This window comes from Hyperolius riggenbachi, chromosome 3 (genome assembly GCF_040937935.1).
Source record: "Hyperolius riggenbachi isolate aHypRig1 chromosome 3, aHypRig1.pri, whole genome shotgun sequence".
NCBI classification, from domain to species: Eukaryota; Metazoa; Chordata; class Amphibia; order Anura; family Hyperoliidae; genus Hyperolius; species Hyperolius riggenbachi.
The window spans coordinates 497,542,942-497,556,693 of NC_090648.1; the positions used below are offsets into that span (position 1 = coordinate 497,542,942).

At 48.7% G+C, this 13,752-nt stretch overlaps 1 protein-coding gene across 1 annotated transcript in view; it reads right to left on the reverse strand.

Moving 5' to 3' along the window:
- ADAM19 (ADAM metallopeptidase domain 19) overlaps positions 1-13,752 on the reverse strand; it is a 129,650-nt gene that overhangs the window by 104,055 nt on the left and 11,843 nt on the right. The window contains exon 3 of the mRNA XM_068273102.1: positions 289-367. Coding sequence (XP_068129203.1) covers positions 289-367 — 79 coding nt within the window. The remainder of the gene's footprint in view (positions 1-288; positions 368-13,752) is intronic.

The window sequence follows — 13,752 nt, forward strand, 5'->3', positions numbered from 1 at the left end:
GTTGCGGTGTGCATGCACAAAAGAGTATTTTTTTTAAATACGCTTCCTTGCAATTTATATTTCCGCAACATGGAGCGAGCGCTCATACTTTGGTTCGCTGCTAAGAATGACATTATCGCACAACAACGTAGGTGTCTACAAAGCCTCTTTTTAGCACCGCAACTAAAACACAGGTGGCTAATGTGAAACCGGCCTGAAAATCCGAACATTCACAAAAAAATCGTGCCATTGATGTGCGTGTTTAGGTACATTGTGATAGAGAGCAGTGTGGACCATGCAACATCATACCGTCATGCTGGGGGTCTGAATGATGGGAATATCGCTGCTGCTGAAATGGGTCTCTGAGTAATTCATGTGGATGAGATGTCTGCAAAGCAATCGTGAAAATCAACGAGTTAATAACGATTCACCTAAAAAGCACATAAAACATCACAGTACCAAATGCAACTAATATGATTAATCCGGAGCTGACAGCGTATATCATTCATGCCTCCCAACTTTTTAAGATAAGACAGAGGGGCACTTAAGCCACGCCCATGCCACACCCTAATCACGACCCTCTCCCCACCACACCCCTAATCACGCCCTCGCCACACCCCTCATCACGGATACCATAAAGATGTCATGAGAAAAATATATTGTTCTACAATTCAAACCACACTGGTCCTTTCTATCCCGGTTCATTTTCATTCATATTAACATTTGAAAATAAGAAATATATCAATTCAAAGAATGGGAATAGAGTTTAGAGTCAATTAAACATATATTTCAGTAGAAAAATACCTATATTTACATAGATCTGTACATCAGTCCTGAAAGAGGGACAAATGAGGAAGAAAGAGGGACAGAGGGACTGGGCTCCCAAAGAGCAGCTCTGTTTCTAAGGCCGTGCGGCCGACCTGAGCGCTGATGGAGGGGAGAGCCGCAGCTGTGGGGAGGGCGGCCTGACCTCTCCCTCCCTTCCTCTCCCGGGTCGCCCTCCGTGCTCCCCCCTCTGCTGCAGTGGGAGCGCAGCAGGAAGCGCTGTATACAGCAACTCACCTTCCTGAGTTCCAATCGCTGATCACTTTCTGTGGTCTCCTCCTCTGCATAGACGCTTATACACACTCTACTTCCTGTTTAGCAAGAAGTAGAGTGTGTATAAGCAGCTATGCAGAGGAGGAGACCGTTGCTGTATACAGCGCTTCCTGCTGCGCTCACTCTGCAGTGCAGGGCAGAGCACGGAGGGCAACCCCAGGGAGAAGTCGGCCGCCCTCCCCGCGGCTGACTTCCCCCTCCATTATGGGGGTGGGGGGAGCTCCTACCTATCTATCTAACCTATATTGCGGGTACCTACCTATCTAACCTATACTGGGGGCGCCTACCTATCCAACTTATACTGGGGACACCTACCTATCTAACCTGTACTGCGGGCACCTACCTATTTAGCCTATACTGGGGGCACCTACCTATCTAACCTATACTGGGGCAGCTACCTATCTAACCTATACTGGGGGCACCTACCTATCTAACCTATACTGGGGCAACTATGCTGGCTATACTGGAGGCACCTTCCTTGCTAACCTATACTGGGGGCAATTATACTTGGGCACCTATGCCTAGATACCTATACTGGGGGGACCTATAGCTGGCTACCTATACTGAGTGCAACTGGACCTGGCTAACCTGTACTGCGGGCACGTATACCTAGCTCCATGGCGGGGAGGGGCACAATGTTTACACCCTCGCCCTGGGTGCATTTTACCCTACAAACTGCCCTGCCGAAGAAGGACTGTCCCTCCAAAAGGGGGACAGCTGTCAGCATATATCAAGCTGGAGATACATCAATGTCAGACTGGCCAAATCACAATCAGTGCTGCTCAACAGGATACCGGATATCCGAATAGACTCGGATATCCGAACTTTTTAGGCCTATCCGATCGGATCCGGATTCCGGATAGCTGGATGGGAATCCGGATAGCTCTATGCGGATAGTTGGTCTCATAACCCGGATACCCGCGGATACCGGTCGGATATCCGAATCCGGGTGCTGTAACCATGGACATTATGTCCATGACGTCATTCAGCCAATCAGAGCGCTCCCAGCCTAAGCCCAAGCACCCAATCACAGAGGAGAACCTTGGCCAGTCCCTCCTGTATATAAGGAGGGGGCCATGTTAAGAATCTCGTCCTTGCTTTGTGACTGCCACTGTGATAGGTTGTCCAGTGTGTTTGGCTGAAGCAAGTACATTATCCAAGTGATAACCCAGCGTTTTAACACTAAAACACCTTCTGGTTTTACTGTTGTACTGTGTTGTAGTTAGCTTAGCTAGTCTGTGTAATTTGTTAGTGTCAGTCAGTCTTGTCAGTCAGTCTTTCAGCTGCAGCAGCTGCGCTGCCTGTGCCTGCTACTAGGTCCTGTGTCTTTGTGTGTGCTGTGTCTGTGTGCACACACTCCAGGCTCCTTGCTGCTGGCTGGGCTGCTATTACTACTGCTACTGTGGTTTTGTATTGTGTAGTTGCAGACAGTGCTAGTACTACAGATTATTGCTGCTGTGCTGCTGCTGACTGAGTGAGCAGTGTCAGTGTGTTTAGTTGTTGTACTCCTGTCTGTCAATCTGCTGATCATTTCCAAGCCCGCCGCCAATAATAAAAGTGCACCAAGTACCCCACACACATCATCTGTGACGTCGACTCATCAGTGACAGTGAGTCTTGTACAGTACTATGTCTGGCACTGGCAGTGTGAGACGGGGGAGGGGAAAGGCCGGAAGGAGAGTGAGCAACATTACGGCCTCTGGCAGCAGTTCTGCCGCATCAGGCATTCCGCCGCTACCCACTGGCAGTCACGCTGCAGAGACGCAGCACCGTGTTGCGTCCATTTTCAAGCAGGGTCAGCGGCGCAGATTGGAGGAGAAGGACGCCGCGTCTGTGATGCAGCAGATGGCGCATGACGAGGAGCAAGCCAGTGACAGTGAGGCCACCACCACCACCAGCCCTAGCCCTAGAGAAAATATTCTCTGCAAAATTGGCTTTTCAGAAGAGTCTGAGATGCTGACAGTAATTGTTGGGGGGGAGCCCGTCCATGATGTGTCAGCAGAAGAGGAATTTGATGCGGGCTCATCATCCCAGCAGTTTGATGAAGGGGAGTTTGATGATGAGGTGAAGGACCCGGACTACCAGCGACCGGAGGGGCATGTCAGCTCTGACTCTGAGGAGGAGGAGTCAGTGGGTCTGGCACGCAGGTTGAGCATTTCAGGGATTGGCAGGAGCAGCAGTGGGCATGGAATACGTGACCCGCAGGCTGCTGCTCCATCTGTCAGTGGCACGACTACCACCAGCCGCACCACTCAACCCCAGGCCCTAACCACCACCGGCAGAAAATCCACAGCAGCATCCCGTTCTGAGCCACGTAAGGGAAAACACCAATCCCCAATATGGCAGTTTTTCCATCTGCCCTCACTGGATAGCAAGTATGTTACGTGCAAATTATGCCATGTGAAGCTGAGCAGAGGGTCTCACCCCTCCACTTATGGCACCTCCAGCTTCATAAATCATCTGGGCAATAAGCACAAACCTGAGCATCAGGAATTCAAGAGGCTGAAGGAAGCTGGCGCTGGCCCTTGCAGAGGTCAGAGCACTATAACAACCTTTGCCACTCCTGCTGACACTGAGGCCTCTTCAGGCAGCCAGTCCTCCTCAGTGGTCTCCTCTGTTCCCTCCTCAGCTTCCCGTGCAAGCCTAAAACGCCCCCACCACCAGACCCTGCTGAGTGACTCTTTTGTGGTCAGGGCTCAGCCTCCCGGCAGCCGTCGCATACGCCAGCTGAACGGCTTGCTGACACAGGCCATGTCCTCCCAGCTCCTCCCGTACTCGTTTGTGCAGGAGGGGAGCCGGATGCGTGCGCTCCTGCAGTGCGCAGCGCCGGATTGGCCAATCCCCAGCCGGCACTACTTTGCACGCAAGGCCATCCCAGCACTGCACCGCTTTGTAAAGGCCAACGTGGAGCGTGGGCTGGATCATGCGCTTGGTGCGCGCGTCCATGTGACAATGGACTCATGGAGCAGCCGCTTCGGGACAGGCCGCTATTTGTCCTTCACCGCGCACTGGGTCAGTTTGGTGGAAGGGGGTGAAGAGGAGACAGCAGCATCATCACCCCGGTGGGTGGTGCCACCCCGCAGCAGGGTCAGGGGAAGTGCAGCAGCTTCCAGCTCTGATCCGGTTCCATCCGCCGCCAAACAACCCCGCCTCAGCAGCAGCGTGAAGGCCCACCACTGCCAAGCGCTGCTGCAGATGGTCACGGTGGGCAAGAACAAGCTGACGGCAGACCACGTCTTGGCCAAGCTCCGAGAGCAAGAGAGCAGTTGGCTGACCCCCAGAGGCCTCAGAGTCGGAGAGGTGGTGGCCGACAATGGGGCAAACTTGGTTGCCGCCATCCAGCGGGGAAACCTCACCCACATCCCCTGTCTGGCCCACGTCCTGAACCTAGTGGTGCAGAAATTCCTGCACACCTACCAGGGGATGAACACTCTTTTGGGAGCGGCAAGGAAAACGGTGGGTCATTTTCGCCGCTCGGGTGGTGCCACAGCGACCCTTACAGCCGTGCAGCTGGAGCTGAACCTCCCACAGCACCGCCTCATTATAGACGTTCCAACACGCTGGAATTCCACCCTGGCGATGTTGGAACGTCTGGTTGAACAGAGGCGGGCTGTCAACCTGTACCTGGCCAGAGCCACCATGGATGCCAACTTGTTGGGGACCGGCACCACCCACCTCCCAGACATCATCCGCCCTGCTGAGTGGGGAAAAATGCAGCTGGTGTGCTTTGTGCTGGCACCCTTCCTGGAGGCCACCAACATGGTCAGCCGGGACCATGCGTCGCTGTGTGAGTGGGTGACCATTGTGTGCATGCTGGACAAGGCCCTCGATGCTCTGCTGGAAGTGGGAGAGGAAGCCTTGATCCAGCAGGAGCAGCAGCAGCACACTTCACAGTCCACCTCTGTGCAGCAGGAGGAGGATTCGGAGGAGTTGGAGGAGGACTTGGAGGAGTTGGAGGTCCCTGACCTTGAAGAGGAGGGGGCACAGCGGAGTGCAGCTGCAGTAGTGCGGGGGTGGAGAGAGCAAGATGAGGCTCCGGAATCAGAGGAGGACGACAGCACTGTCAGCGGTGCAGAATATCATAGGTCAGCAGAGATGGCAGCCCTCTTCCCTATGGCAGCGCACATGCTGCAGTGCCTGCGCAAAGACCCAAGGGTGAAGGAGATGAGTGCTCGGGAGGACATCTTGATCACCCTGATGCTGGACCCACGGCTGAAGGGGAAGCTGGCTCAGTTCCTGCCTGTAGGAGGAGACCCTGTGCGCCGAATCAGGGACTTGCAGCGGATTCTGGTTCGGCGCTTGGAGGAAGCCTTCCCCCGGACTCCCACCCCCCCTGCTGTCTCAGTCCAGCCAGCACAGCAGCAGGTGCCTGCATCCAGCATCAGCAGGCGCCCAACAAACCTGCTGTCTCTGAAAAAGGCGCTCTATGCCACACCAGTACCGCTGCCTACAGAGGAGGTGCCTGCAGCAGCATCCGGCTCTCAAAGCCAGAACCAGCACCTGACCCGGATGGTGGCCGATTATATGGGGTCCTATAGCGGGCTTGACACCGACACCCCTGTGGACCCCTTGGAGTACTGGGTGAAGCACCTGGATATCTGGGGCGAGCTGGCGCAATACGCCCTGGAAGTGCTGTCCTGCCCGCCTTCCAGCGTTATGTCGGAAAGGTGCTTCAGTGCGGCCGGTGGCGTGGTCACTGAGAAGCGCTCTTGTCTGTCAGGCCAGTCTGTGGACAGACTGACTTTTTTAAAGATGAACGAGGCTTGGGCAGTTGGTGAGTTCCTGGCCCCTGTTGTTGGCAAGAGGGGGAAATGAAGTGGCTGAGTGGTAATCACTATGCCTGGCCTGCTTAACCACCCTTTACCACCACAACCTCCTGACTCCATCTTCATGAAGCCAGGTTCTTATTTTTTGAACTGTGCCGTGGTACCTGCCATGGTCAGCTGTGTAATTTTTTTGGAGGTGTCTGTGCTGTGCGAATTGTGGGGCCCCAACTGCGGCAGTACGACCGACCGCTTCCTGGAACCTCTCCTAATTTTTTACTGTGCCGTGGTACCTACAACAGTGCCATGGTCAACTATGTAAACACAATAGCTGTGTAATTTTTTTTGGAGGTGTCTGCTGTCCGAGTTGTGGGGAGGCCCCAACTGCGTCAGTACGACCGCTTCCTGGAACCTCTCCTAATTTTTTACTGTGCCGTGGTACCTACAACAGTGCCATGGTCAACTATGTAAACACAATAGCTGTGTAATTTTTTTTGGAGGTGTCTGCTGTCCGAGTTGTGGGGAGGCCCCAACTGCGTCAGTACGACCGCTTCCTGGAACCTCTCCTAATTTTTTACTGTGCCGTGGTACCTACAACAGTGCCATGGTCAACTATGTAAACACAATAGCTGTGTAATTTTTTTTGGAGGTGTCTGCTGTCCGAGTTGTGGGGAGGCCCCAACTGCGTCAGTACGACCGCTTCCTGGAACCTCTCCTAATTTTTTACTGTGCCGTGGTACCTACAACAGTGCCGTGGTCAACTATGTAAACACAATAGCTGTGTAATTTTTTTGGGAGGTGTCTGCTGTCCGAGTTGTGGGGAGGCCCCAACTGCGTCAGTACGACTGCTTCCTGATACCACTCTGATGTTGATTGACAGCCATTTTTTTTTTGGGGGGGGGGATTTTAAGTCCACTCCCCACATCATCAGTGTTTCCCTTTTCACAATTATGATGCTACATGCCTCATATACCCTAAAAAACCTTTTTAAAGCAATTTAAAGGCCACTTCCGGGATTAAACACGGATATCCGAATCCGATCGGATACTAGGGTCGGATATCCGAATCGGATTCGGATCGGAAAATTTTGAATTCGGATATCCGATCCGGATCGGATAGCGGGGTATCCGGATCCGAATCGGATCCGGATTTTGAAAAGGGGTATCCGAGCAGCACTGATCACAATGTCAGGGCTGGTGCACACCAAGAGCGCTTCTGATCGCTTTTTAAAACGCTTGTGCTTCAAAAAGCGCTTGACTACTGTATTTGCATGGGATGGAGAACACCCGAGCGATGTGCTTTTTTCCCAAACGCGGGTCCTCCAGCATTTCTGCTGATTTCTGAGGCGATTCAGCCGGAAAGTGAAAAATCGCTCTGAAAAGCGCTAGATCAGAGCGATTTTCCAATCGTTTTTGTTAAAGAAGCTGTTCAGTTCCAGCTCTACTGTAACAAAATATAAAAAAGCTACACCAAACGCTCCAAAAATCGCTAGGCATGATTAGAAAATCGCTAGGCACATTCCTAGAACCACCTTAAAAAGTCACTTCAAAAAGCGCTGTGTTTGCTTTTACGCCAGCGCTTTTTGGTGTGCTCTGGCCCTCATTCTGAGTAATGAATGAACCTTTCCTCCATTAATAAAAATATGATTTCTAATTCCCGAAGCAGCTGTCAGTGCCAAGATCTTCCCCCGTGTCCAGTATAATCAGGCAGCATATATCAAATACGGGCGCCAGGAAAAAAGGGAGCGGGGTATAGATGAAAATTTGAAAAATTGTCTATAACAATTTTTCTATCATTTCTTCAGCTTTATCTGAGATAGAATGATAAATACATTAAATAGCGGAATTAAAAAGGGTAAAATATCACCTATAACAATGAAAATGAAACGATAGTAAAACATTGGTAAATATTACTGATATTTAACTAAACCTAACCCTACTCTCACACAGAACTCTCCTAACCCTAAAGTCTGGTACACCATGGAATTTCCTGTCAGATAGACGGGTCGAACAGATAATTTCCGACAGGTCCGTTCTGATTTCTGATCGATTTGCATGGAAGTGATCAGAAAATCGATCGGAAATCCGATCGGATCTGTTGGAAATTATCTATCGACCCATCTATCTGATGGGAAATTGCATGGTCTGTACCAGGCTTAAAGTGAACCAGAGATGAAGCACCCTCATGTATTTTACCATATAGATCAGTGGGAACATTAGAGAAAACACCTACCATGCTTTCTCTTTCATTCTGCACTGCACAGCTTGTTTCTTATCAGACCTGATAAAATCCCCGACTGAGCATTCAGTCTGGCTTTGCTATAATGACTCAGCAATAATGATTCCTGAGCAGAGCCAGCAGGGGGCAGACTTGGACTTGAAAAGACATGAGAGAACACAGACTGAGCTATAAATATTCCTGAACAAAGCAAGACTGAATGCTCAGTCGGGGATTTTATCAGGGCTGATTAGAAACAAGCTGTGCAGTGCAGAATGAAACAGAGAGCAGGGTAGGTGTTTTCTCTGTTCCCACTGATCTATATGGTAAAATACATGAGGGTGCTTCGTCTCTGGTTCCCTTTAAGACCACCTAGGTGGTGCCTAACCCTGAGACACCCCTGAAGATGCCTAACCCTAAGACCCCCCCCCCCCCTCTGGTCGTGCACAACCTAAGACCCCTCCCCCGGTGGTGCCCAACCCTAAACACCTCCCTCTGGTGGTGCCTAACCTCAAATCCCCCTTGCAGACGCCTAGCCCTAAGACCCCCTTTCCTAAAAACTTACCCTAAAACCCCCCTTTCTCCGCTGCAAGTAACATAAATACAAAAAGACATAAATTTCTATGACAAATTTAAAAAACGATAATTCTTAAAATGAATTTCAAAGTGATAAAAAAAAATGTAAATGATAATTATCAAAACGAATTTTAAAACAATATTCTTCAAAACACTAATTATCAAAACGAAACATTTTGCTTGGACGGCCCGGCGCTCGCTGTTTATCAGACACATTTCTTCTCTCAGTGCCCAATAACCCATATTTTGCATTAGCGCCTGTGGGGTGCCTATATAGTCTATTAGCCACAGGCGCCCAAATATCCTGATTCCCCCTCTTGTACCTGTAGGGGACATCAGAGGAGTAACTGCGGGCAAAGAGAGCTCAATTAACATGGTATACTTTGTAAGCGCCCTTGCAGGGGGCGTCACTTAAAGGACACCCGAAGGGAAAATAAACGGATGAAATAAACAATTGCATCCATCCTCCTTCTCCTAAAAATGACTTTTTGAGATATTCCACAGTTTTATTTTATATTGAAATCTACTTTTTACGTTTTTACTGTTTTATTGTTCTTGCTCAATGACACATTCATTGAAGTATGCCAGAGCCAAAATCTATGAAGTATTGACCCTTTTTATCTCTTTCCTGCTAGGAAAGTGTTTTATAGTTGTAATTTCTTATCAGTGAGGGTCACACTGTAGTCTGACTCAGTCCGGACTCAGACAGGAACTGCCACTTACATACCTGATGTTTAACTCTTTCAGGCAGAGAAAGAAAAAAAGGAACCCAGCAGTTATTTGTGTGCTAGGCACTGTACATACCCATGTCTATCTCATCATGTCACATGTCACCTCGGGTGTCCTCTACCCCTCCTAGGCTTCCCCACAATTTAGCAGGCCGAGCCCCAGCCCCCTCCACGGTGATTTGTGTGCGCTGCCGCAACTCCAAATGTATGTGCAGCTATAAAATGTCCTTTCTTCCTGGTACAGAGGACTAGTCTATAGATGATCAATGAGATGATAACAGTTTCAGCTGTCAGGACAGGAACATTTAGTACAAATTGTAAACTGGAACTGGTCTAATCATGTGCACTTCCTGCCAATTTGGATTGGCCTGATCCCGAGTTGCATGCAATTTTTATGCAAGACAAAATTATTATCCTCGCATTCAGCACCTCTCCCGAGGTCTTGTACAGAGGTAAATATATCAGCAGGTAACCGAGAAAGGCAGAGGCGTAGCTAGAGGGGTGCAAGCATGGCTTGTACCACGGGCGCCACAGCCCCGTAGGCGCTATGTCTGCCCTGTGCTGCGCAGCCATGCCTGCCCCCATGTCTCCCTGTCACTCAGACCTCAGATCAGATTAATGCTGTTATCTGAGGAACATGGCTACTTAACTTATCCATGTATGGTGCACTTTGCTTAGTGTTAGAAAACAGGACAAAGAGTGAATAACAAGAGCCATTTCCAAAAAAGTAACCTCAGCAATATTCTGAGCCAAAACACACAAGCAACCATAACACGTGTACGTGATAAAGGATGCTGTTTTTAGAGGGAAGGGGGCGCAATTTCAGTATTTGCCATAGGCGCTATATTACTCAGATACGTCCCTGGAGAAAGGTATTGCGTGGTGAACACATCTTAGAAAAAACACAGAGACAACGAGAGCACAATAGTGCAATACGTCACTAGGTATTTTTGGAAGATAACTCTTTGAGGAAATAAACTCAGAAAGGTGGGCTGCAGCAAGGGGCAACCAACCACATGAAGCAAGCGGAGAACACTAGCCCGTCTCCACTCGGGTACCTCCAGGAGTGGCTGGGTGTAGGGTGGTCGCACTCTTAAAAACGAAACTGGTACTGCAGGTAGCAAAGCCACTTTAGACTATTAACCCCCCTGTACAGGGGGAGGTGGAACTGGCACAAGAAAGGTGAAGAAGTGCCCATGATGGATAAAACTCAATTAAAGTAAATCTGAAGCCAAATTTAAAATAAAAAACAGATACTTACCTAAGGAGAGGGAAGGCTCTGGGTCCTATAGAGCATCTCACGGTCCCCGAATGCCGCGTTCCAGCGCTGGATCCCTGGTTCAAATCTCCCACCACAGGACGCTTCTCAAGTCTTCGGGAGCGCAAGTGCTCCCAAGGACGAGCAGCTCCATATTGCGCATGCGTGAAAGCGAGAGAGTGTGCTTGCGCATGCGCAATACGGAGAAACTCATTTTTGAGAGCACTTGGGCTCCTGAAGACTTCTGAAGCCTCGTGCAGCAGCAGGGAACAGTCTCCGTCCCATTGGTCAGAGACCGCTAATGGGGGAGCCAGCGCTGGAATGCCGGGATTGTAGGAGGAACAGGAAGGCTCATTAAAACCCAGAGCCTTCCTTTTACTTAGGTAAGTATCTATTTCTTATTTTAAATCTGGCTTCAGACTCCCTTCAAAAACGTGTTGCCTGTGCAAATAAAATCTACCTTTATTTACAATTGGCTATGTCGTTTTGAGAGGTAAGCCACCTCCACCTTTTTTCTGTTTTTACTCTGCTTTTTATTGAGTTTTATCCTTCCTGGCCAACTCTTCACCCTTGTTACATGAGCAGGTAACCATGTTATATTAGCAACACTCTGGTGTGACAACAGAGACGTCTGGGGACCTGTCCTAGGTGCTGAGTCCCTGGAGGGCGGGAACCTCATGTTCTGGATGAGCTGTAGTAACCATGTCTCCTCAGCCTCGCTGGCACTGAACGGGTTATTGGTGGTTATAACTCCCCTCAGATCTCTAGAGGTATCAGTTACTGTAATAAATCTCGTTAGGGGGATGGTGGTCTATGACATCTTCAGACCACAGCAGCCATAAACCACTGCTGATGTCATCTCAGTCATGTGACCTTACAGAGAGGATTAGAGGTCGAGCAGGAAAAAGCTGAGGAAGGATGTTTTCTCCAGGGCAATGTCCTGTAAATAAGCTTTGCATTATCTATACGCTGCTTGTAAAAAGCCTCTTAACGTCTTATCTCTCCATACAGTCTCCTCAGCAGTCTCTGTGACATGTGATACGCCGTACTGGGATCAACTACGGTCATTGGCTTGCAATGATTTCAGATATACGTGAGATAGAGTTTAATGTGCTGTAAATAATATCATCAGTCATTCTACTGTATATAACGGCCCTTTCACACCTTGCTGCCACAAAAAAAACAGGGCTGGTTTAAACCAAAGGCATTCCAGGCCATTGTGTGGAGTGCCATTGGTCCTGGAGGGCACCATGCCCCTGGATTAAGCCCCACCCCCAACAAAGCTCTTCCCCCAAATTAATTACCATCTGCTGCTGTACTCTGTATATTGGGCAGGGGGTGTGCAACAAAATGCAACAGTATCAGCGGGCTGTTTGTATCTATTATGCATCCACCCTATATGGGTTGACACAGGACTTCCCTGAACAAAAGTGACCATCGCCCAATCTTTGCCCTTTACTTATAAAGGCTGTTCCTTCCTTCCTTCATCCATCCGATCATCCATCCATCCCTCTATCCCACCCTTCGTCTCTCCACCTATATATCCATCCTTCTATACATTCATACCTCTAGCTTACCTTCCATCTATACATCCATCCATCCATTTTTCCATCTATCCATCCCACTTAGCAACTGCTCATGAAAAGTCTACCTTGTGGGGATCGGTCAGGAGCCGGGTGAAGCCGCCCAACCGAAGCCTGTAGATTCCACTCATACTTCGTATGAGTGGAATAGCGCCAGTCCTAAAGCTGATAGGAAGTGTAAAACTTCAGGCCTTTTGGGAAGCTCAGAGGAGGTCAATTAATCAATAAATTACTGAGAGCAGCACTAAAGTGTTGTGTGGTGGCGGCAGTGAGGAGTGTATATTACTGTATACCTGTGTACTGCGTCCATCCAAAACCTGGCCAAGACTGAGAGGTACAATGTGATGCACTGATCAGTACATCAATTGTAGATTAGGGAGTAATCAATTTCTGTCAGGACTCTGTAGACCCTCGTATGGCTCGTATTAAGGGGCCAGCGCTATCCAGTATAGTTAAAGTGAAGTTAGGATATACAGTAGTTAATGATAGACCCAGAGCTAGGATAGGGTTAGGCTTCCTTAAAGGTAAAGGATCATTTAGATGAGGGGGGAGTGTCATAGCTAGGGTTAGGCATCTTGCAGGGAAGGGGTTAAAGGGAACCTGTACTGAGTACAAATATTTAAAATAAACACATGAGGTAACTTCAAATGAACATTACATACTTACCTTGCCATCAGTTTCTCTCAGAAGCTTACCATTTTCTTCTGACAATAATCCCTTCCAGTTCTGACAATATTTTGTCAGATCTGAAATATATCAGTTGCTGTCAGTAAAATATCAGTTGCTGTCAGTTATAGCTGAGAGGAAAACTGATGTACCAGGTAATGTCCATGTTTCCCTATGGCTCAAGTGGGCGATGTTACAGTTTAACTGTGTGCTGACCAGAAAGCTGTTATGGGTAATGGCCATTTTCAAAATGGAGGACGGAAAATTCCCTTGATCACAGTGAACAAACAGGACGCGGGACAGGAGAAAGACACTGAGGAGTAGACTACATGGAAGGTGAGTATGACTTGTGTATGCTTATTTTGACTTTTAATTTTCAGTTCAGGTTTTCTTTAAGGTTAAGCAATAAACGATATAAATATATAAAACTGCGACAAGTCATAAAAAGTCCACCTGAAATAAAATGAAATGAAGGGGGGGGGTCAGCAGTCTCAGAAATAGCCATGAAAAGTTCAGTGTATAATTTCCAACTGCGCTCACTAGTTGCAAATAGTTCCTATAGGTGGACAGCTCATTTATACTGCATTTTAATGTGGGACAAATGTACTTCTTCTTCTAGGTGTGTGTATACATGTATTTACACTTTTACCACTTTTTGGGATGGTGGCCCTTTGAAGAGCACCTGAACTCTTGCGCAGGACAGAAGGAAAACAAAGAGAAATGCACCCTGTATGTATTTAGTGAGTTTAGCCTGTCAAATTCCCCCTCATCTGTGACTAATCACAAGTTGTAATTTGATCTCTCAGCTGTGACAGCTGGCTGCCTCTGCAGAGCAGCTAATTTGTGAACACAGGATGTTAACCCTATGTCTGCTTCCATGAAAGC